Source organism: Telopea speciosissima, chromosome 4 (genome assembly GCF_018873765.1).
Source record: "Telopea speciosissima isolate NSW1024214 ecotype Mountain lineage chromosome 4, Tspe_v1, whole genome shotgun sequence".
Classification (NCBI taxonomy): Eukaryota; Viridiplantae; Streptophyta; class Magnoliopsida; order Proteales; family Proteaceae; genus Telopea; species Telopea speciosissima.
In genome coordinates, this window is record NC_057919.1 from 2,289,065 (window position 1) to 2,311,311 (window position 22,247).

Genomic DNA, 22,247 nt, shown 5'->3' on the forward strand with positions numbered 1-22,247 from the left:
GTTGTATGAATGGTTCCGATAGCGAGTTGGAATACCAACACCTACGGAGGACATTTATCCAAAGTCCATCTGTACATGATGAGAGTTTACCATCAAGGATAGTGATGATGAAGGATCAAGTATTACGGGTGAACTTGGTTCAATGACAGTAAATCAAGCACAACCACCATAACGAGGGAAACCTCCCACTTCCAATGGAGACAAAGTGGATTAGCTAGGTTCATCAGAAAAAAATAGATTAGCTAGGGATATTTTCTGTTCCATTTCAAAGCTTTAAGCCACAACATAACATATGTCCAGTATGAGCATATATAAAAAAAGAAAATCTCAACATTTTTTGGCTAAAACATTGATTAGAAACAAAAATGATACGACCTTCTAGTCAGCCTATTTAGTAATGAAAACTCGAGTCTTGCTTAAGCAAAGGATTACAAGTGACACCTACCAAACCAAGTGGAGAGATAAGTTAGAGATATCAAAAGAACAAGTTAAACTCCCCAATGATACAAAATTACAATAGGAGAAGCTCCTCCGTAGTCAATCCTGAAGAATAGTGGCTCTAGCTACAACACTTTCTTCTTCTTGCTGTTTTCTGCATTCCAATTATCAAGAATGACAACCTCATCCTCATCATCGATTACTTCCAACTTTGGTTCTCCTCCATTAGAATGAGTTCCACAAGAAGTTGAACTGCTTTCGCTGGAAATTTGTGTGTGTTTTCTTTTTGTCCCAGAGGGAATAATCTCTATCTCACCGTTGTCCTTGCTCTCCAGTGGCATTAAATCGGATACAACCGATGTACTTTCTCCATGGCCATTCTCATTATCTTTCTCCACTTGAGGTGCTTGTGTCCATCCTGATAGAAGCATCCCATCAGGTTCCTTCTCCTCATCAAATTCTTCTCTGCAAAGATTGACATAAACGAAAATTCAGCATAAGCAACAGGGGAAAGGAAAAAGAGATACAAGTCCATGAATCTGGAAAACATAATAACAGCCAAACAATATCGCACAATTCAAATTTGGCCTACTACATTCAATATACTGCATATGAAAATTCAGAAGAAAAGATACACTAGAATGGCACTATAATCGGCTATTGGAAACTGTTAAGACTAGGAGTTCAACAGTGTTGCCCAGAAACATCATTTATGATGTCTAGCCTCGCGCAACATAAAATGGGCACTGATAATACATAAGACAGCAAATTTCGTATGATACCTCAATAGGAGATTCATATAGCCCTCTTTACAAAATGAAACAAATTTTGTTGCCAGACTGAACAAAATTTTGATATAGACACCCTTTCTATTATATTCTAAATTCAGTTCTGCAAACTTCAATTGTGTAAATCTTTCTTCTTTATGCTCCGCAACTAATCTATATACAAAATACATTTCCTCCATATAAATTTTGTTCAGGTGCTCCAGACTTACAATAGGTGTCTATCATAGGGACAGTTGAACAAATCTTCTCTCATCAAAATTATCATTTCCATAGTCATATAATGTCTCCAGATTGGGTTTATGGAATTACAGCATATGATATGATCCCCCACTAGAAACAGTTATTAATTTACATGGTTTAAAAGCTACAACTACCCCAACTGCCCTTTCTTTCTGATTAGTAAGTTAAAGTTAAATGAATTTTCATGTGCATCTATGTGTGCATGTGAGCACGTGTGGATATCATTGTGCTACATGCCTACATTACACTCGTACAAATCATACATTGCCATAAATAAACGAACTTCTAAATTCATGGCATCTATGTGTGCATGTGAGCACATGTGTGCATATGCATTGTGCTATATTACACTAAAAAAAGGACTTTTAAACTTTTGGACACTGCCCTTGACATAATTTAGACAGTTAAAAGCCTATGTAAAAGTGAAATGAGAACATGAAAGGAAAACCTGTGTTTAATACTAATATCGCATGATAATTCCTGTTGAAGATCCTCAACAGCGAGCCTTGTTCCACTAGTAACTGGAGAAGGAAGCTCAGCTAGCACCTGTAAGATGCAAACATGCATAATTAGGAGAAACTCAGAAACATTGCAGCAAGCAACCAAAACGGAAGTGGTAAGTCCAGAAAATGAACAAAAATAGAAAACCCTAAGAACAGATTTGATGAGCCCACATGTTGGTACTTTCTGGTCAAAGAATTGAACCCAACTTTGTTGCAGAAAAACAATACAATTAAAGGTTTTCTTTTGCAGCAATTGTAATGAGGATGGTGGGAGGCAGGTTTCAGGAAGAGAGTGGTATCCCAATCCTTTTCTAGGCGGCAGTTTTGTCTAAGGAGCTCTATGTTGGCCAGGTTACCCTCCCCACGTGTGAGAAATTCCAGTTCCAAAGCAAGTTAAAACACATGGGAAAAGAAAGTGTTGTTTCTCATGCACCCCCAGAACAGCTGGTACTACAAGCTAAAAGGTCCAATAAATGGTGGATTATAGACCTGATGCGGACAGCAGAACAGGATATATGACCATGTGCTGAAGGTCCCTTATTGGAAGTCCAGAACTCTAGATCAGGCCTATCATCCATTCATGAGACTGAAATAGAAAAGATCACCTGGTAAAAGAAAAGACCCAACTAGAAAACTCAATTTTTCAATACATGCCATCTTCTTCTTTACCAACTTATATTTTCCTTCTTCCTCGTCCCACAAAACAAAATAATAGAGAAAGGTTGATGTCCTTATCAGTTTTTTTGACATGATATAAAATGAGATAAGATACCTTCTCAAGGTTTGCTTCATAATTCCTCACCATATCCTCCTCTAGGTCATCACCAACCTCATAGAGAAGGGCTGATCCAATCATAATCAATGGCAAATTCATGCCCAGCTTGGCTTTAACAATCTTCTCGACGAAGTCTCGCAGCTTCGTACGGAATGTGTTAACCTCTAGAGACAGTGGTGCCTATTCACAAATTGCAGGTGATCACAATGTAGTAGGTCATTCATTAAAACTTAAAAAGTGAATGAACTTCTACAAAGTGTACAAGGAATACCAAAAATACCTCCGAACAGACAAAACAGGATTTATTAGGCTCAAATGGTTCGACTGGCATAAGAAGCATCTTTCTTGATGGATGTTCAAGACAGTATGTCATCCTGCAAATGTATCCACCAGATTAGAATCCATTGCGTCAAAATAACTACTGATGTAGATTTCACATTCCTATATTTGCAACAACTCCCTCAAAAGTTAGAACACCTTAAAAAAATATCTGCTTAGATTTTCAAGAGTATTGGTTAAAACTGGTTGTCCATACGTTGAATACGATTTAAAAATAATAACAATAAAGAAAATAAAGTGTATCCAAGTCAAATAACGATGTAGTTTCTACAATGTTACTCCAACTCAGAATATTCGATAATTTGAACACCACAAATTTGCAGTCAGTTGAACTCCCTTTTCTAAAACTGGGAAGAAAATGGATCAAATCTAGGAAATTGTACTGTTCAACAAACAAAATCCTTTTCAAGAGCAAGAATAAGCTTTAGCTCCAAGCTGTTTGCTCTCTCCTGTTATTTCTTTTTTCTTTTCCCCTTTTCTTCATTCTTGTTTTTCCATCTTTGGTTTGGCTGGGGTTGTGTTAGAAGTTGGTTGGATTTGAGGTGGGTCTAGTGTTGTTTTGGTGGCAGTGGTTCTCTGGGCCTTCTTGCATTTCTTCATCGAAATCTCTCCTTTAAATGATATTTTTATTCGTGGTTTCCCATTCCCAAAAAAGTGCTTGCCTTGTGTGGATGCAAACTAAAATGAATGATGCCTGCTGTGCAGTGTTCCTCCTCCCTAAAAAACCTGAAGACACCCGCAGTCTTAGATCTTTCGTGAGCTCTGAGACTCCAAAGCATGCATGTCATTTCCTATTTAGCTAAAGAGGGAATCTTTGGGGGGGGGGGGGGAAGCAGGAACCTGAAGTGTGCAAAATGAATATACAAGTTGCAGACTAGGGCAGGAATAGACTGGATTACAAATCTTAAGAACCGATCTCAATCAGCCCAATGCAGACCCATTTCAAGCCAGTTTGGATCCAAAACTAACATCTTCTAAAATTAGGTTTCCCAACCCATAACTAGATCTCTATCTCGGATAGGGCAATTTTGTAATCAAATGTAGAAAAGTATCAACATGCAATTGAATCAGATAAGGATCCATGATCGTGGATCTGGATACATATTTGCAGATCTGTACAGATCTGGTCCATAACCAAACATTCCATGCCCTATTGCAAACATTAACTGGAACTGGATAAACACACCTCCATCATTTATATTTCTCCACCTCTCATACGGAGATTGGAGAACAGGAAGGGGAATTTTCAGAAGACTTTGATAGCTATATATGATAGTAGAGATAACATTCTTCAATGGGGAGCAAAAGTTTAATTCCACACCTATATTTCTGTACATTATTTTGGAGAACCTTGGTTGCTTCAATCACAATCAAGCCAGCAATAATAGCATTCGTTGTCGCAACAGCATGAACAATATTACCGGCAATGCCTTTAGCTTCAAAGAGGCTATGCATAGGAATCCCAAAAGACGTCGCCCGAATATTTGCTGCCGCTGTAACAAATTCTACAGCTAACTGATCATCTTTATCAAAAATCAGGCTACCAATTTCCTAGAAATAAAACATAAAAGACAACATCAATGCTGAACGTAAAAGAGAGCAAAATTTGTGAAGCATAATACAAAATTTAAGTAAATATACCAAACTAAGAAAGAATAGTGATCAAGCCAAACCTTCTCTCGTTTCCCTAGAAATAGTTTTAGAGACTCTAAGAAGATTTTTGTATTTTCAACTAGGCTCCAAACATCCTGAGGATTCCTAAGACCCAGAGAAGTCATCGCAGACAATGACAATGGGTCATCAACTGTAGAGTTCTTATTCAAATTCCCATTCTGTTGAACAAGATTGTCAGGCAGGACATCCCTGCTATATATAGGCTTTGGTTTATTTCCATTTTTCCATGTTTCTTCTTTTGCTAAAGCAGCTTCAATGTTATGTCCAAAGACATGATCATATATTCTCCGCCCATACTTCTCAAGATCATCACCTTCTCTTCGTTCAAAGACATCTTCAACATTTTCTGATGAGCTAGAAGCATCATTAGAACGCACATAAAGATCATTCTCCAGATTCTTGTCACCAAACAACTTCGCAAAGAGCAAATCCTTTGCCCAGACAATACAATGAACAAACTGCAAATTTTAAGCAATGATGTCAATGTCAAAGCCTCATGAGCAGTTCTTAAAAATGAATTTCATTAAAAAGTATCCAACCACAGAATGTCTGCCTAGATTATATTATTGACCATAGATTCAATATATGATGAGAAAATTACCCTCTAATCGAGAAATGAAAGTGAAAAAAAACCAGAAGACACAAAGCAGTACAAGGAATACAAAGGAGAAACATAATTACAAAAACAAACACACATTAAGAAGTAACCAGAAAGCCCAAACGTCTGAAGGTTACCCTCAATATCAGCCAAATAATCAAAATATTATATATAAAGAAGTATTAAATCTAAAAGCCAGAAGAATTCCATTAGGAATTGCAAATGGTTATAGAGTTTTGTCATGTATTCAAGCCTGGCCTACCAGCCAGAGGAAAAAATCAATAAATAGAATCTAACCTACAAGCTGGCAGATTTTATATTATTATAGCGAGAAACAAATAATCAACCAAATAATCAAAATCTGTCTGCAAGTCATCTCCTTAACCAGAAACTATCACTTGATATGACATATTAAGAGTACCACCACCACCACAACCCCCCCGCCCCCAAAAAAAAAAAAAAAAAGAGAGAAAGAAAGAAAGAAAAAAAGATATGACATATTAACAATCTCCACAAGAATAAGTGGACATTCAACTGTAGAATTGATAAAAAAAGACAACCCTACTTTCATCTATCACTAGAATTACATGCAGAGCCTCAATTGAACTAACAATAAGAATCTATTCTTCATTCAGTGATGAACTTTGAGATTTAAATAACAATACCAAATATAATAATTGTCAGAAATCCAAATGACTATTGCAGCATGAAAATAGATCACCCAAATTATTTGATGAAATGAGCAATCAATAACCAGGCATAAGAAGCTGGCTAATATTACACTCCAATACATAGACAATCAATTTTTAATATCATGAAGGAAAGTACAAGTAAATCAATGAGATTTTTCCACCAGTGAATACCTTTGATGGAGTACTGGTTATTGTGCAGACAGGATATGTTTTTGGAGTGGGTTTTGGCTGGCATTCATAGCACTCAGTTTTACTTTTTACATGAACAGTAACCTGATCTCCTTTCATTGGAAAACAAAGAATATCATCATTAGAGCCAGTTAGTCAAATCAACATAGCATGATTAACTTAGAATGTCAACAACAAGTGCAGCAACATTTGAAACAATTACACCACAGAAGTGCAAATTCTAGAGTATTAAAATTAAAATCAGGGAGAAACAAATGAGGGAGGTGAGAGGACTCTCTCTTCTGCTCTAAGTCAAGATAAGTATTGTTTAACTTGTAAGTTTTCCTCATAATGGATCGACAAACCAGATAGCATACTTGAAAAATTGAAATAGTAAAAATGAAAACCGAAAAAGAAAATTGTAAAAAATAATTTAGATCCAAGATTTTCTTCTGATCTTGCAAAAGTTTTTCTTAGGCGGCCAAATCAACCCACTGGGGCCCCAAGACCAGTCACCAGCTCAACCAATCCTCCTGGTTATTAAAACACTGTAAATTATTTTAAAAATATGACCCCATAGGAAAATCTTTTCCAAAAAAGAGTATGTTAACTATGATAATTCAACAGAGGAAGAATTTAAAAAAATATATAAATAAACATTATATACTGATCATATCTCACAAATTCACTAAGAAATTTATCAGTTCGCTAAAGTAGCCACAATGACTGGACAGTCTGCAAGTGAGTCCGTTAATTGGAAATGTGAGACTCTGATAATTTATTTCGACCCTTTATTTCTCCTAAAAGAAAAATAAGAAAGGTGCATAAAACCTCATCATTAATCCATTAACAAAAGGAGAAGAGGGCAGAATGATGAACTAGAAACACAAAATACAATATGAACCATCATCACCTGCCCTAAAAACCCAGTTGTGCCACTTTCAACCAAAGGGACCTCAGCTGCCAAGCAAAGGCGATTCACATGTCTCCTTGCATCTAAGTTATCAAGACCATTCAAAACAACACTGAATTGCTTAAAGAACTCCACATTGAAGTCAGGATCCTTGACATTTGCATGGTAGGCTGTAATATTTATGTGAGGCCTAAATCTTAGGACTGCTTCTTGAGCAACCTGTGTTATGAAAAGAACCAAAGAAGGAACAAGCAATTTGAATCAAACAAACACTCTGTGGAGCAGAATCACCCTGGACCAGACAATGACATGGGCACAAAAAGCAATTATCAAATTCAAGTTACTCACTTTTGCTTTAGATTGCCCGACATGTGATTTTCTAAACAAAAATTGTCTATTTAAGTTACTCACTTCAATTGTATCCATGTCAATCTGCAAGAAGTAATAAACAAAAGTGAGAGGAAAAAATTTTAAATAAACAATAACAAAACATAAGCCTACATTAACAACTGTATGCAGCAGCCAAAAAAACCACATACCATTACGGGGATTACTAAATCCCTTGAAAGGTCTAAAATACTTCAGCAAGGGCATCAGATATGGCAGCAACAGGGGAACCATATTCTTTCACAAGTCAATAAATGGAAAAGAGGGGAAAGGTCACATTTAGCAGTAGCACCATAAATTGCAAGTGTGAGTCCAAATGGCTTACTTTGGAGTCCATTGACCCCCAAAATTCTCAGGAAAGTGGGCATACATCATAAATTTTCTTTCTTGAAGAAATAGCGTAATTGCCCAAGGATCTGACTAATTTTGCCCATAATCGGACTGCGCAAGCTTGGGAACTGTCCGCAGACCAGAGGGTGTGGGGTATTGAGAGGAACTGCGCCGCCAAAGGTGGGAGCAAATATCAATCTGGGTTCGTTCTATCTGGTCAGGATGCCGGTGGCTGTGGGATTGGGGTTCTTTGCTGGTGTCGACTTTAAGGAGCTATGGCCGGGGCTCTTGGCCACCCAGTTCTCGTGTATGATGATCATGATGTTGGTGTGGGGTAGAACTGATTGGGACCTGCATGCCCACAAGGCACAAGCACTGACCGGAGCTGCTGAAGGTGATGATCATGCCAGCATCAAAGAGGCAGAGCCAATATATATATATATATGGTGAATAAAAAAATTCATTACTGAAGAAGGGAACTACAAGGGCTCCACAAGAAAGAGGGAGAAAGAAAAATAAAAATACAAGCAAGTTCCAGCTTAATCAAGAGGCAGCAAGTGAAGGAATCAAAGAAACAGGGAGACCCTAGGAATCCACGATTAGCCTATTCTGTGGGAGTCCCTGATATTATTGGTCAGGTATGAAGAAGTAAAGACGATTCCGCATCCAATATTATCAAAATCAAGAAATACCAGTAGTCTCTTAATTTAATTTTAACCCCACTCCCCTCCCCCCGCCCACTCTTTCATTTCATTGACACACTATGTCCATATTTTGAAGAGTCTTCAATCATTTAGTTTAGACAGTGAAATTGTATTTGTTCCATGTGTCTCAAAGAAGAAAAGTGATATTATGAAGAGTCTTCAATCATTTAGTTTAGATAGTGAAGTTATCGACACCATGTAGCTGAGGTTTCCTTGATTTTCTTTGCTATCCTCTTTCCTCTTTCTTTTTTTTTTTTTCTCATTTTCCATTACTCTATTTTCTTATTCAATTTCTTCATTTTTCTCTTCATCCCTCTGATGCAGGTTCATCATAGAAATTGGCTTATTTCTTTAGAAATAGGCCTAGGGTTGGGTTATATACATGTTGGGCCTTTGTTCCTAAGGGTTTTCTATGTATTAGGCCACTTTAATGAGCCTAAACTAGGGGTACATAGGTTGCATACGGGATTAGCCCAATACTTATTTTATTTTTATGTTTTTTTAATTGAACCGGTTCAAATTGGTTGCATCCAATTGGTTCAATTTAAGTGATCATGTGACTTGGTTAAGTGGTCATGTGATGTAAGTTGGGCTGGATTAGAATTCTATAAGTCCAGCCATGTTTTGAGTCTATTTCTTCTAGTATTTTAGTTTCCTAGTCAATTTAAGTTACCTAATAGATTAAGGATTGGGTTAGGCCTTTCCTTTTTGGAGTAGAAGTCTATTTTTGAGTCTTTTATATAAGGTTGTAAGGGGACAAAGCCTTGAATACGAATTTTGATTAATAAAAACTCAGCTTTATGCTTGCTGCCTTTGCTCCACCGTGAGTATGCTTTGTGAGTAATATCAAGGTGAAGGGATTGGTGGATCTCCAATCGACTCCTTGCATCATGAAGATCGGGGGGGCTGCTACTTATCTCCTTGCATGTTGTAGATCGGGAGACCCCATTGTTCATCTTCAAAGCTGCTACCATTGAAGATTTCTTCAAATCCAGTAAGTTTGAATCTGAATTTTGTTTAAATCTTCTACTTCTCACTCCTACCCTAACTAGGATTCCTCCATAACTTCAAATCTGTCCATTAGTTTCAAACCAAATTTTCAGCATACATCCCTTACATCATTATTGACACTCAATCTCAGTTGCAGCCCAATCTGTCCATCAAAACCCTAAATCCAATTCTGCCCTAAATTGCAAAATTTCGTAACTCATCCAAACCCTAACTTCTTTATACCAAAATAACCCCCTAGACCTGCCCATTAATACCCTATAAATCCCTTTCCCAAAATCCACCCCTAAACCCTAGATCTTAAAAACACTCCATTTTTACAAGGCCTCTAACCCGAAACCCTAGATTTTCAACTTCATCCAAATCTATCCAAACCTACACCAATAGACTCCTAAAAACCTGCACATCATTACCAAATAAAACCCTAGAGCTCGAAACCCTAACCCTAACCCTAATTCTGCCCTAATTAGCCTAAGCCGTCCCAATCGGCCAGCCTTGTTTGGTGATCCTATTACCCTGGTTCCTAGTGGGACTACTCCTACCTAGGACTACATTACCCTCTTACTTTCCTTTCCCTTTGAGAGAACCTCAGTTTTCTCTACTTTATTTTGAAAGGATCCATGTAGCCAACCTAATTTAGTTGGGATAACGCTGAGTAGTTGTTGTTGTTGTTGTTGTTGTAGTAGTGAAGTTGTATTTGTTCCATGTCTCTCAAAGAAGAAAAGTGATGGGCGGCCGGATGGGAGAAGGGAAAAGTTGCAGGGGAGGGGAAAGAGATCACACACTCCCACAGAGTAATCCCAATAAACTTCTATTCAATTCACTGTTCCCAATGTTGGGTTACATGCAAGTATTTAAAGAGAGAAATAACAAGACTCCTAGTTAGACTATGAAACTAAAAATAACAACTTGCAATTCAACTCTAACTCCTACGTATTCAACCTAAAACAAATAAAATACTTAAATAAATAACTGAATAAATAAAGTAATTCCAACCTTGTTGGACCAAAAACCATTGGACCGGTTCTGTCTACGTTGGGGTCTCCAAAGCGTATCATGCTGGTCCAACCAGCCAAGTGACATTGCATCAATTCTCATCCTCTGAAAAGAACTCAACTTCGTTGAGTTTGGAAAAGGACCAAGGAGGCCGTCTAAAGCAACACACTGGAGGAGGAACGATCCCACTACTTTCTTAAGTTTAATGTCAAGGAGATCTTTAGCAGGAAGAAACTTCATGGTTTTGTTGTTGTGCTTGAAGGAGTAGGTATTCACATATCCGCATTGTTGTGCCTTCTTATCAAACAACCACGGTCAACCAAGAATAATATGACACACCTTCAAAGGGAGGACGTCACATTGTACAGTATCCACAAATCCTCCAATAGAGCAGGTGCGTAAATACTTATTTGTAACCTTGAGATTAGTGTTGTTCACCCATGCGGTTTTGTAAGGAGTTGGATGTGGCTTTGTCTACAAACCCAATTTACGAACGTCTTCAGAGACTACATTAGTGCAACTACCTCCATCAATCACCAAACTACATAACTAGTCATTGCGCCTTCACACGGATGTCGCTCCTCATCACTATCATTGTCGTTGACTTCAACTAGTCCACGCTTTGGGGATAAATCAATTGTCTCAACACCAACGTGCTCTTCTAGAACATAAAGGATAAAAGAATCCTTATCAATATAAGCCACCAAACGGTTGGGACACTGAACAGTGACATGTCTATATCCTTTGCAACTGTGTTGTTCAAGGACGAAATGAGATTGATGGAAAGGGAAGAAAGAGAGATGAGGTTTATCTCAGATTTGATCACAGATTTGATTACTGGGCCTACTTGCATCTGAGATCCTTAATCCAGATTTTTTGCATCAACAAGATCTCTAGTTATCTGTTTGAAATTAATTTCTTACACGAAGAAAACTCAAATTTAAATAGAGTTTGTTCTTTTCCTTTTCTTTTCTAAAAATCTTGTGGAGAGCTTTTATATAGTGGATTAGTAGTTAAAGTTGTTGGGCAGTTAAGAAGCATCATAAAACTCAGTGCAATAGAGATGATGATGTTGAGATGGATGAGTGACAAAACTAGGAAGGATAAAGTAAGAAATGGTCATATTAGAGCTGGTTTGGGAGTAGCTCCGATACATGATAAGCTACGAGAAAGTAGAAAGTAGTTTGAGGTGGCATGGCCATGTTCAACGGAGGCCATTGGATGCTCCAGTACGACGGAGTGATTTGATTCAGATTGAAGGAACTAAAAGGGCCAAAGGCAGACCTAAAATGACCTTAGGAGAAGTGGTGAGGAAAGACATGCATAGCTTAGGCCTTATATCAAGTATGACCTCGAATAGAGTTGATTGGAGGGCAAGGATCCATGTAGCCAACACCATTTAGTTGGGATAAGGCTGGATTGTTGTTGTTGTATCAGTAGTTGAAGTTGGAATCTAAGGCAAGGAAACAAGCCCTAGTCTTAACTTTCCTCCTCTTCCTCTGCGTTTGCAATGCTGTCGTCTCTCTCCATGGATGGGCCAAATTAAAAAACAAAAGAAAGCACATGGAGAGGCAACCAATGACCCTGACCTATTTATTTTACTTATTACTAGCCAGCAACTTGAAGCTCTTTCTAGTCTCCACACCAGGAGATAATTTTACTGACACCAGCTGTGACTATAACAGCAGATAATAGGTTAATGCATAGTAAAATAATGAACGCTTAAGATTAGTCTAGAAGTAGATCAACGATTGAGATTAAAATAGGTGAGTATAACTTCTCAGCATTACCGAGCTGCTACCGCTCACCCATATATATATATATATATATAGAGAGAGAGAGAGAGACAGAACCATGACATTAAATAACACCCCCAAATAACCAGCTGTTTAGTAGCAGATACAGCATTTATAGTTCAACTTTTTCCTCTTAATAAAAAATATCAATGAAAAACTAAAGGGAAACCAAAATTAGAGAGGGCCCTCCCAGCACCCGTTTTGGAAAGGTCATCCACCCTTGCTTGCTCATCTAAAAAACCAGAAGGAAAATTCCAGTGGAGATTTTTACCCCCTAATTCCTCTCCATCAGAATTTTTACTTGGTGTTAGTGCTAGCGTGGAAGGAAAAAACCCACATGAATCCTTGATAATTTAAAGCATGCAGCACTAAATTAATGTCAGCAGGAAAAACAAAAAACAATAATAAAGCACTAAATTTCTGTAACCCACCCATAAAACTTCCCAACACCCTAACGACTGTGCCAATGGAAGAAAAACAAAATTTCGTTCACTAAACCCTAGAACCAGTCAAAACTAAAATGTTAACCCAACACCCTCACACAACAAACCCCCCCCCCCCCCCCAACCCAAAAAAAAAAAAAAACCGAGACGGAGCGGAAGCAAACTCACTATATGGATGTTTCCGAAACCAGATAAAGCGAGAGTTTTAAGAAGCTCGCAACCGATGCCGCCTGCCCCAACCATCAGCACTTCCGCGTTCTGCATGATAAAGGTTCAAATTCTTTAACTGGGTGACTAATAAGTCTTATCTGATACTCTGATACATCTCTGTAAGGCGAAAACGAAGCCATTAAGGTGAAATAAAAGAACGATAGAGAGAGTACCTTGATTGCATGACGCTGTTGCTCCGACGCCATTGAGGCAAGTTTGAGAAATGGGATAAACAAAAACAAGCGAGAGATCCCAACTGCAACGAAGAGGCCAACTGAGAGTTGAAGTAATCTAAAAAAATTAACGTTCAGTTAATATAGTCAAAGAGAAAAGAGGGGAGAGAATAGAATCTCAAGGGTTGTTCGACCAAATGCTTCGCAGAAAGGGCGCCAAAAAAATACATAAGAACCTCTCTCTCTCTTCTCTGAGACACCCAACGCACTTCCTCTCACTTTTGTATTTCACCCATTTTGTGACAAAGCAGGAAAAAATATAGGGATTTGGAGGAAATTAGTTAGACCCGATGTCTCCTTACCCTATCACAAAATGAAAAACTTAGGTGTTTCCTCATGGTATTAAATGGATCCCTAATTCCATTATATTGGATTTGACTGGATTAGCTACTACCATCATCGTGGGTTTAAAACCCTGAAATTGGGATCCGGATTGGTCCCGGCGGATTCTAAATTGATCGGCCGAATCAGAATCAGTCAGGAGTCGGGGCAGTGAGGAATAGATAAGAACCAGCCCAAATTTAAAATATGCCCTAACCCTAATTTTTTAAGGGAGATCAACCAAGCCAATTTGGCCAGAATCGGGATCAAACAAGGTATCTTTCTCCATTAATTACTAGACTGAGTTTTCTTTTGTATCATCCAAGGTGAATGAGAATCTATTTACCACAATGAGTTCACAAGGAGGGTGTTCTGTAGAACATGTTAAAACCATATAAGAGTTTGTCATTTGTGAATCCTAAAAGGCTAGAATTGTGTGGTGAACATTCCAGCGGACCAGTCCAGTGAAGGAAAACTTTCTCATTAAGTGAATCAAGCCAGCCAAGCACAGGCCCATTCTCTGCCAATTACCAAGCCTGGCACGTTGGATGTACCCGCTTGTTGATGCTTGATGGCTCGACCAAGTCACTTTCTCATTAAGTGAATCAAGCCAGCCAAGCACAGGCCCATTCTCTGCCAATTACCAAACCTGACACGTTGGATGTACCCGCTTGTTGATGCTTGATGGCTCGACCAAGTCACATGTATGATTTGGTAATTAATAATAGAGAAAGTTTTGGTGGACAGCAACCCATCAGAGAAAATGGTGCTTGGGCACCTAGATCTGCCACGTCATATATTTGGTGGGGCTAAAACTTTATAGACCGCTCAATAGGATTTCAAAATCATGCCATTTGATTTTTAGTTTCAATCTTGACCGAGTTAGGTTTTGAAATTTAATAGTCTAACTTATTGTCAATTTTTTTGGGAAAAAGAGCACTGTCTAGTCATGTAGCCCCCTGCCTCAGCACGAGGACCAATGATATTACACATAGAGACATTGATATGGATGAGATACTCAATGTTTTGGAGGTGGAATGGTCTTTTCGTGTGCTCATGTATCTTAGCACAAGAACCACGCGAATCATTCTCTTGCCCAATTTTTGTTTTATATATAATTTTTGTTAAAATATATTTACCAATTTGATTGTTATTTTATGTACTCCATTACATGATATCGTAAAAACTTTCACATATTTCCTCAAGAGGAGAGAGCGAGAGAGGGTGTTGGAGCATCAATTAACTATAACCTGAAACTAGACAAGAGCTTCGAGGGGTATCTATGCAAATACATGGATGTACAAATGCATGCACGAAGCTTTCACTAAATTTTTTTTTTTCAGTAATCACACAAACCACACATCAATCTCAAAAGGTTAATCAATTTTTGGAACCACGGAAAGGCAGATATACATAACACACACCACTCACATCGGACTATATCCTGTGCAATGCAAGCATCTGGCGGTGCACTACAATGCGGCCCTAAGAGCTCGACACATGGAAGAAGCTTCATCCAATGGTTCGAGCACAATGCAAGACAGTTTTTTTTTTTTTTTTTTTTTTTTCATTCTTCTCAAGCTCGGCACCATGGATGTTGCATCTTCCACTTGTCGAGCTCTCAAGCCAGCATTGCAGTGCACCGCCACATTAGGGCACTGCAAAGGATTTTTTTCCCGCTCACATCTGATGTGGGATTAAATCCACACACACAACGCACACAGTGCAATGTTTTTTTTGGGAATCACACAAACCACACGCCAATCCCAAAAAGATTAACCAACTTTTAGGACCACAGAATGGTGGATATACACAACACACCACACTCACACACCCGATTATCCCACCATAATGATACATTAGTAAATATAGGAAGTTAATGAGGAGATCCTGAAATTTTACCAAGAGAATCAGATCATTAGAAACTACCCTTTTTTCCTTCCTCCTGTTTTTCATTCGAAAAATCCCAAACTGGTTTTATTTGGAGGTTTATTGCCATTTACTATGAAAGATAAATTGGAAAACCATTATAGATCAAAATTGAACAATTTTTATTAAGTGGGGGTCCAACAAAAAATACATGGCCAATCTTAGTTGAGTACAAGGAGAGGGAAGGTAAATGAATGAATTTGAGTTTGAAATTTAAACATGGCCAATCTTGACCATTTCCTAGATGCTCCAGGATCAGATTTTCCACATCATCCTTCTATGTGGCATAATAGGTTTGCAGTCAAGAGGGGCAGTCAAGAAATTCCCTCTTGGCGATGCTGTCAACAGAATATTTTTCCTTTGGAATTCTTCATTAAAAAAAAAAACTAAATTATAATAACAATAAGATATAGCACAGTAAACCAACAACCTTTCTATTTATAGATGACAATAAGCCCCCCAGACAATATTAGGAAACAAATAGTTTAGAAGGAAAAACACATAAATGTTAGAGAGAGAGACTTCACAAACTTTTATTTTGAAGTAAACCCAACAATTGATCTACTTTTAGTGGTTTGGTTAAATGAAAATCCATTCCAGACTGAACAATCTTACTTGCTTCCTCCCCTGTTGCATGGGCTGTTAATGCTACAATGGGGATGTGAATACCATACCTCCTCTCCTCCAAGCGTATCATTGTAGTTGCTTCATACCCATCCATTATTGGCATCTGATAAATAAGAAAACAGTGCAAAAATATTTTAAAAGAAAAGATTATTTAAAAGAAATCAGGTAGGAAAAATATAAATAATTTACAACAAATCCAATTGCAAATATACAACCAATAAATTTAAATACAACAAGAAATAAGAAAAATAATTATATCTATTGAATTCTCTTAATAATGAACCTAACAGCATTCTCTAAATTTCCCCTAAGGAGTTACTGACAGTGACTGATGGATTCATAATATATTATGTGGAATGAGTCATTAATACTAATTCTAATACTTTAGAAGATAACCCATAGAGCCCATCAAAGCATATAATTCTCATTTGGCAGACTACTATTAAGAAAAGAGAAAGAAAAATATCTATTACTTCATATGAATTAAAAGTAGGAAGGAAAGAAGCTTTTGTCTTTTTTTTTTTATCATAGGATTTGAGAAATATTTAATTTCATGATTTTAATCATAATTTCTCTTCCAACATAGTAGGTAACTTCTTTTTATCCCATTTAGCTTAAATAACCACTCAACAGATTCAACTAATTTTGTTTTGTGTACCTATTTTACAAATGACACCAATCACATTAAGTGTTTATATTATCTTTTTCTTTCAATAAAAGGAAGAATATAAATATTTACCTCGCAGTCCATGAATATCAAATCATAAGGAAGAGTTTTATCAGCTGCCTTTGTACTTGAATTTGTTTCAGCTAGTGCCTTAGAAACTTGCTCTAATGCCTCTTCCCCATTCACACAAGAATCAACTGTTGCACCAAGACGAGAAAGAATAACAATAGCCACTTTGCGCAAAACCTCAACATCTTCAGCAACCAATACTCTCTTTCCACTCAAGGGTTTCTCATTTCCTTCTTGTGAGTAATACTCACGTTGGGGTTGCATAAGCTGTGATTTAGATTTGCGATAAGGTTTTCCAGTAGATGGACCAGGATCCAAATTTATCTGTGTGATTGGTTCCTCCTTCGGTTTCAACAAATCACCTTCGACATTTCCCCCAAATTCTGGTAGAATTCTAAGCAATTGATACAAACGAGAACCGTGGAGTGGTTTTGAGACAACATCTTCATAATGAACTAGTTTATCCTCTTGAAGGCCTTGCGCATGAGAGGTACGAGTAATTGGTTTGTCTAACCAGATAACCTTACAACGTGCATTATAGAGTTCTTCATTAAAATTAGCAATAACTGAATGCATCTCTAAAAAGGGCCCTGTATCAACATCAATCACAAGTAATATGAAGCTAGTATTTCTGAAACTTAACTTTTTGTGTCGAGTAGGGATAAAATCACTTCTATCTTTTGCTGGTACCTTAGATCTGTAATCAACAGGTGACCCATACTCAGATTTTCCTGAAGAGCTAAGATGGTTGAGGTTTAATCTGTGTTTAATAGTCTCAAGGGTAGGAAAAAGATGTTCCCATCGATTAACAATGGACACTTTTATGCCGAGGCTTTCAATTATCCTTTGAGAGATTCTTCTCCTCTCATCACTTTGAATTAAGAGTACCACATGAGAGCTATCAAACTTAGAAGTTTGGCGCCGAATATGTAGCCCGGAGTTTTGCTTTAAATCATTTGAGATGTGACTACTTTGTAATGTATTCTCTTCTCCAGTACTAGTAACAGTTGTAGGCCCACATCTAATAAGAAAGACATTGAATCTAAAACAAGTGCCTCTTTCACCATGTTCTTTATCCATGATACGGATTTCACCACCCATTAGACGTACCTGTTACATTAAATTAGAAAAAATCTCATATAAATCAAAATCAAGTAATAATTTACGTACCAACTTAACTAATAATCAAGCATATTCAAACATTTCTCCGTTAAGTGTTGCAAAAATAATTCAACAAATTTATAAATTAAGAGTAATCCATCAAACATTTGAATAAAAGAGACTCCGTTCATACTCATAAATAAACTATCAAATGATATTTCTTTTGACATACCAATGACTGAACAATGCCAAGTCCTAGTCCATGGCCTTCTTGTCCCAGTTCTGTTTCTTTGACTTGGACAAAATTCTCAAAGACATAGCTCTGCTTCTCCTTTGAAATTCCCTTACCAGTATCATTCACCTCAAATACAAATTCCATTGTATTTGGATTCTGTTGCATCGGATGAAGAACATTGAAGTCATTATAAGCCTTCCTATTCTTGTAAACCAACTGTGACAAACACTTCCACATACTATTATGATTGGAATCAAGTACGGAGTTTGCTAAGCTTGCTTTCTTTACCCAAGCCCGAAGTGAGACATGCCCCTCAGTTGTAAACTTTACAGCATTGCTAAGTAGGTTACTTAGGATCTGCTTAAGTTTTCCACGATCACCTTTAACGAGAGAGAACTTGAGAACAGAGTCATCACAAGGATCTAACACCACATCAATGCCTTTCTTTATACCAGCATTATAGTATACATCTACTACATCTTCTAAAAGTTCTACCAAATTAAATTCATCCTCCACAAGTTGCATTTTTCCAGCTTCAATTTTACTTGTATCTAAGATAGAATTTAATATTCCTGAGAACATAGTAGCCACAAAAAAAGTCATCATCAATATTTAAGCTTCAGAAAATTACTTTATGAATAGAAATGTTGTAAAGCAGAAAAAAAATAATGTATGACTGACCAAATTTGAGTTTGTTGCTAGACAGTTATGAAGAGGTACGTAGCCAAGAAGGGATGATGCCCTAGAGTTTATGTAGATGTTGTATGCCCCCTCCCACTTTTACAGTTTACTTCTTTATTATTATTCTATTGTTTCTTCTAGGATCCATGTAGCCGACCCTATTAAGTTGGGATAAGGCTATGTGTTGTTGTTGTTGTGTGGGTCTGTGCATGATTCAATTACATTGGACTGTGTTAAGTAAGTGAAGCAGATTCTATCCCCTATAATGATCAACAACTAAATAACATATTGTTTGAGGATCCTAGTAACAAATTAACACGTGTATAATAATAATAAGGGCGTACCCAGTGCACGAGTCTCCCGCCATTGTGAGGTCTGGACTCTAGAGAGGGTCATAGTGTACGCAGCCTTACCCCCGCTTTGCGGAGAGGCTATTTCCAGCAACGTGTGTATAATATAACAAAAAATCCATTCATAAACTCTATTTATTAGATTTTTTTGGCAAATTATCATCAATAAATTAAACATAAAATATTGGTTGAAAAATATAGAAGATTTGGTCAATAGACTTACCTAAAAGATCCTGTACACAATTATTAATTTGCACCAGGTTCATCGTCAACTTTGATCTAGGATGAACCTCTTCATAACAAAAATCAATCAAACCAGTAATGGCTGCCAAAGCAGCACGTACATCATGACTTGCACTAGCAAAAGCAAGGCTCTTGTTCATACTTTTTCTTTCTGCTTGTTGAGTAGCCTCCATTTGCTTTATCAATTTGGCACGTAATAAGATTTCTCGTCTTGCTGCTCTTATAGTTAAGAACAGAATAAAAGAAATAGAGATAACCATGGATAGGAGCATCACTAACAAAAGGGGAAGTGCTAGTTTGAAATCCCTACGAACAAGACCAATTAATCTCTCACGAGAAATAGCATATAAATACACCTGTAAAACAAAAACAAGAATATCGTAAAAAGACTTGTTTTTCTTGCATGGAAAGAAATAGTGTATAAATCTACTGTGAATGAATTTCAATAAGTGTGGATTTATACATTTCCACTTTATTTCAAAGAAAAGTAGAAAAACCAAAAGAAACTCTATCTACTTTAGTAGGCTTCATTTTTTGATTAATTTTGAACCAACCAATCTCTTAAAATCACAAATCAAATTGAAGTTATCATTACATGCAACTCAACAGGCAGGCACAGTAAAATGTATAACATGAGTTTGAGAATTTAATTCCATCTACAACACATTTAATATAGAAATCAATCATCTAGAAGATTATGCTTTGATCATTTCTATTTATCAGCTTTATACGTATATGGAATGGCACAATACAACCATGGAAGGAGGTCTCGCCGAGATCTCCGAGATATCTTGGTTTTTTGAAGATCCGAGACAAGACAAAAAACAAGTTAAGGAAACAGCATTGACTCAAGATCTCGGTATAATCTCGGTATTTTACATTAATTATATGTTTTCTACTACTAAATTATGTGTAGAATAAGGCCTATTAGTACGTCGTAGACTACCAACCTAGGGTCTGAAATCAAACTCCTATTTGGACTTTGATATTTCAAAATCTGAAAGTGCCATCGAGGGGTTCTTTTTTTGGGGGGGGGGGGGGGGGCGGGGATAAATTTCAAAAGTAGTGACTTGATGCCATGGCTCAGTTCTAGGGATTTCTACGCAAAGATCTGACAAAAAATAACAATGTATTCTAGATAATATGAGGTATTAAGCATCATCCCCATCCAGCCTCCTCTCTCCCCCGGCCCCAACCCATCTCTTGTTGCTCTATCACACAACCCATGCCCTCCACTAAACATAGCCACCACCCTCCCTTGAGCTCTTCTGCCCATAGCCACTGTCCTGCATCTCTCTCTCTCTGAGATGCCTTCTGCCCTATCAGATGGCCAACAAATGCTAGCGTACAAGATTCTATTACACCCTGCTAGTGTGTAGATCCTCTCCTCGAAATAGTTACAATGGCAAAAAGAGTAAATGAAGTCAATCATTACATTTATGAAAGTAAATAAATTGAAGTAATGGTCTTATGAATAAGAAAGCCCAATTTGTTCAATGCAATTATCAATGGCATGTGAAAGAAAATCAAAGAAATAATTTTAATCAGTATAAAATTCTAAAAATGACATTACAGCAGAATATTCTAGCACTTAAAATCTAATTGATGCTTTAAAATAACAAATAGATTGTTTGATAAAAGAAAAACTATATGCATGGAATCTTGTGACAAGAAATCGATAGATTTACATGAAATATTAGCAACCTGACTTGTCGAATCTCCAGTTTGTTCCATAAGATTATTGCTTACAGGTCCACTATGAGTGAGTGCATCCCTATATTCAGTAGCCAAGTACAACTCCCCATCATGAAAGTATATACTAGAGAAGGAACTCATGATATCCATTAAAGAAAAGCCGAGAGACACCACACCTATTCCATCCATAGCAGCAGTGTGAAGCAAAAGAAGAGTATGATCTTTGTTCCATTTTTTCTCTAATTTATACCCATTTGCACTACTCAAGGCTTCTTGAAACCAACTTCCATTAACATTGACCACTGAATTCATACACTTTGCTTCTCCATATCGCTTCCCAGTGTAACTATTTACAGGTTGCCTATACCAGCTTGTGACTGCAGCATTTGGAGTAACCACAGTTGAACTATGTGAAATGTTAGAATAAATGGCGAGAGTTTGATTGCCATCATGGAGATATGAGAATACAAGACCATCTCTTCCAATGTATGAAATTTGAGATAAGTTTGGAATTGTTGAAAATGCTAAAAACAGGCTAGGTGCCACCTACAATAAGTAATAGTAGCTGTTATCTTCATTGCGTTTACATATAACACAACTTATATTATGAAATTGCAAGTGATACTAACCTTAGTCTCAACTGTGGAAAACGAAAAATCGGTCCCATTGAGTGACGCAGTTAGCACTCTAGCCAAATCCAAAGCTGAAGAATTAAATAGGTGAAATGATCTTTCTATAGTTCTAATTTCTGATAATGAACCATTTTGAAAGCTCTCAAAGACCTTCTCAATGGTGTGCTCAGCTCGAGTAGCCATAACATACCAAATTGTAATTAGTAGACTGGGAATCAAGAAAACCACCAATACCTTCATTTCAATGTTAAAAGAGTGTAGCCAAATTAGTTTTCAGGTTTATATCTTATAGAAAGATAATAACTCAGATAATTAAAGAAAGAAAAAATAATGGTTATAAAGGAAGCACCAGAGCGGTGAGCAAACAAATACGCTGCAGAATTACTGATGATTTAGGCTTCATTCCGATCCCTGATTATAAACAGTGAGAGGACAACACCTATACTTGATATTCTGAAACAA

At 37.2% G+C, this 22,247-nt stretch overlaps 2 protein-coding genes across 3 annotated transcripts; both read right to left on the minus strand.

Annotated features, from left to right (window-relative positions):
• Positions 1 to 366: 366 nt before the first annotated feature.
• Positions 367 to 13,275, minus strand: LOC122660215 (SUMO-activating enzyme subunit 2-like). Of its 2 annotated transcripts, XM_043855430.1 has the most exons (11): positions 13,176 to 13,275; positions 12,961 to 13,050; positions 7,477 to 7,560; positions 7,129 to 7,347; positions 6,219 to 6,320; positions 4,757 to 5,215; positions 4,405 to 4,634; positions 3,025 to 3,118; positions 2,742 to 2,924; positions 1,915 to 2,012; positions 367 to 903 (listed from the first exon to the last, which is right to left on the minus strand). In XM_043855430.1, the coding sequence occupies exons 1-11, from the start codon at positions 13,206 to 13,208 to the stop codon at positions 564 to 566; spliced, it is 1,932 nt and encodes a 643-aa protein (XP_043711365.1). In that variant the 5' UTR covers positions 13,209 to 13,275; the 3' UTR covers positions 367 to 563. The 2 variants fall into 2 exon arrangements, with proteins under 2 accessions (XP_043711365.1, XP_043711366.1); XM_043855431.1 differs by lacking the exon at positions 7,129 to 7,347.
• Positions 13,276 to 15,976: 2,701 nt separating this feature from the next.
• Positions 15,977 to 22,234, minus strand: LOC122658157 (histidine kinase CKI1-like). The gene is made up of 7 exons (XM_043853064.1): positions 22,135 to 22,234; positions 21,783 to 22,019; positions 21,163 to 21,699; positions 19,439 to 19,856; positions 18,182 to 18,756; positions 16,852 to 17,958; positions 15,977 to 16,215 (listed from the first exon to the last, which is right to left on the minus strand). Exons 1-7 carry the CDS (start codon positions 22,186 to 22,188, stop codon positions 16,009 to 16,011), a joined length of 3,135 nt encoding a protein of 1,044 aa, XP_043708999.1. The 5' UTR covers positions 22,189 to 22,234; the 3' UTR covers positions 15,977 to 16,008.
• Between the last annotated feature and the right edge of the window lie 13 nt (positions 22,235 to 22,247).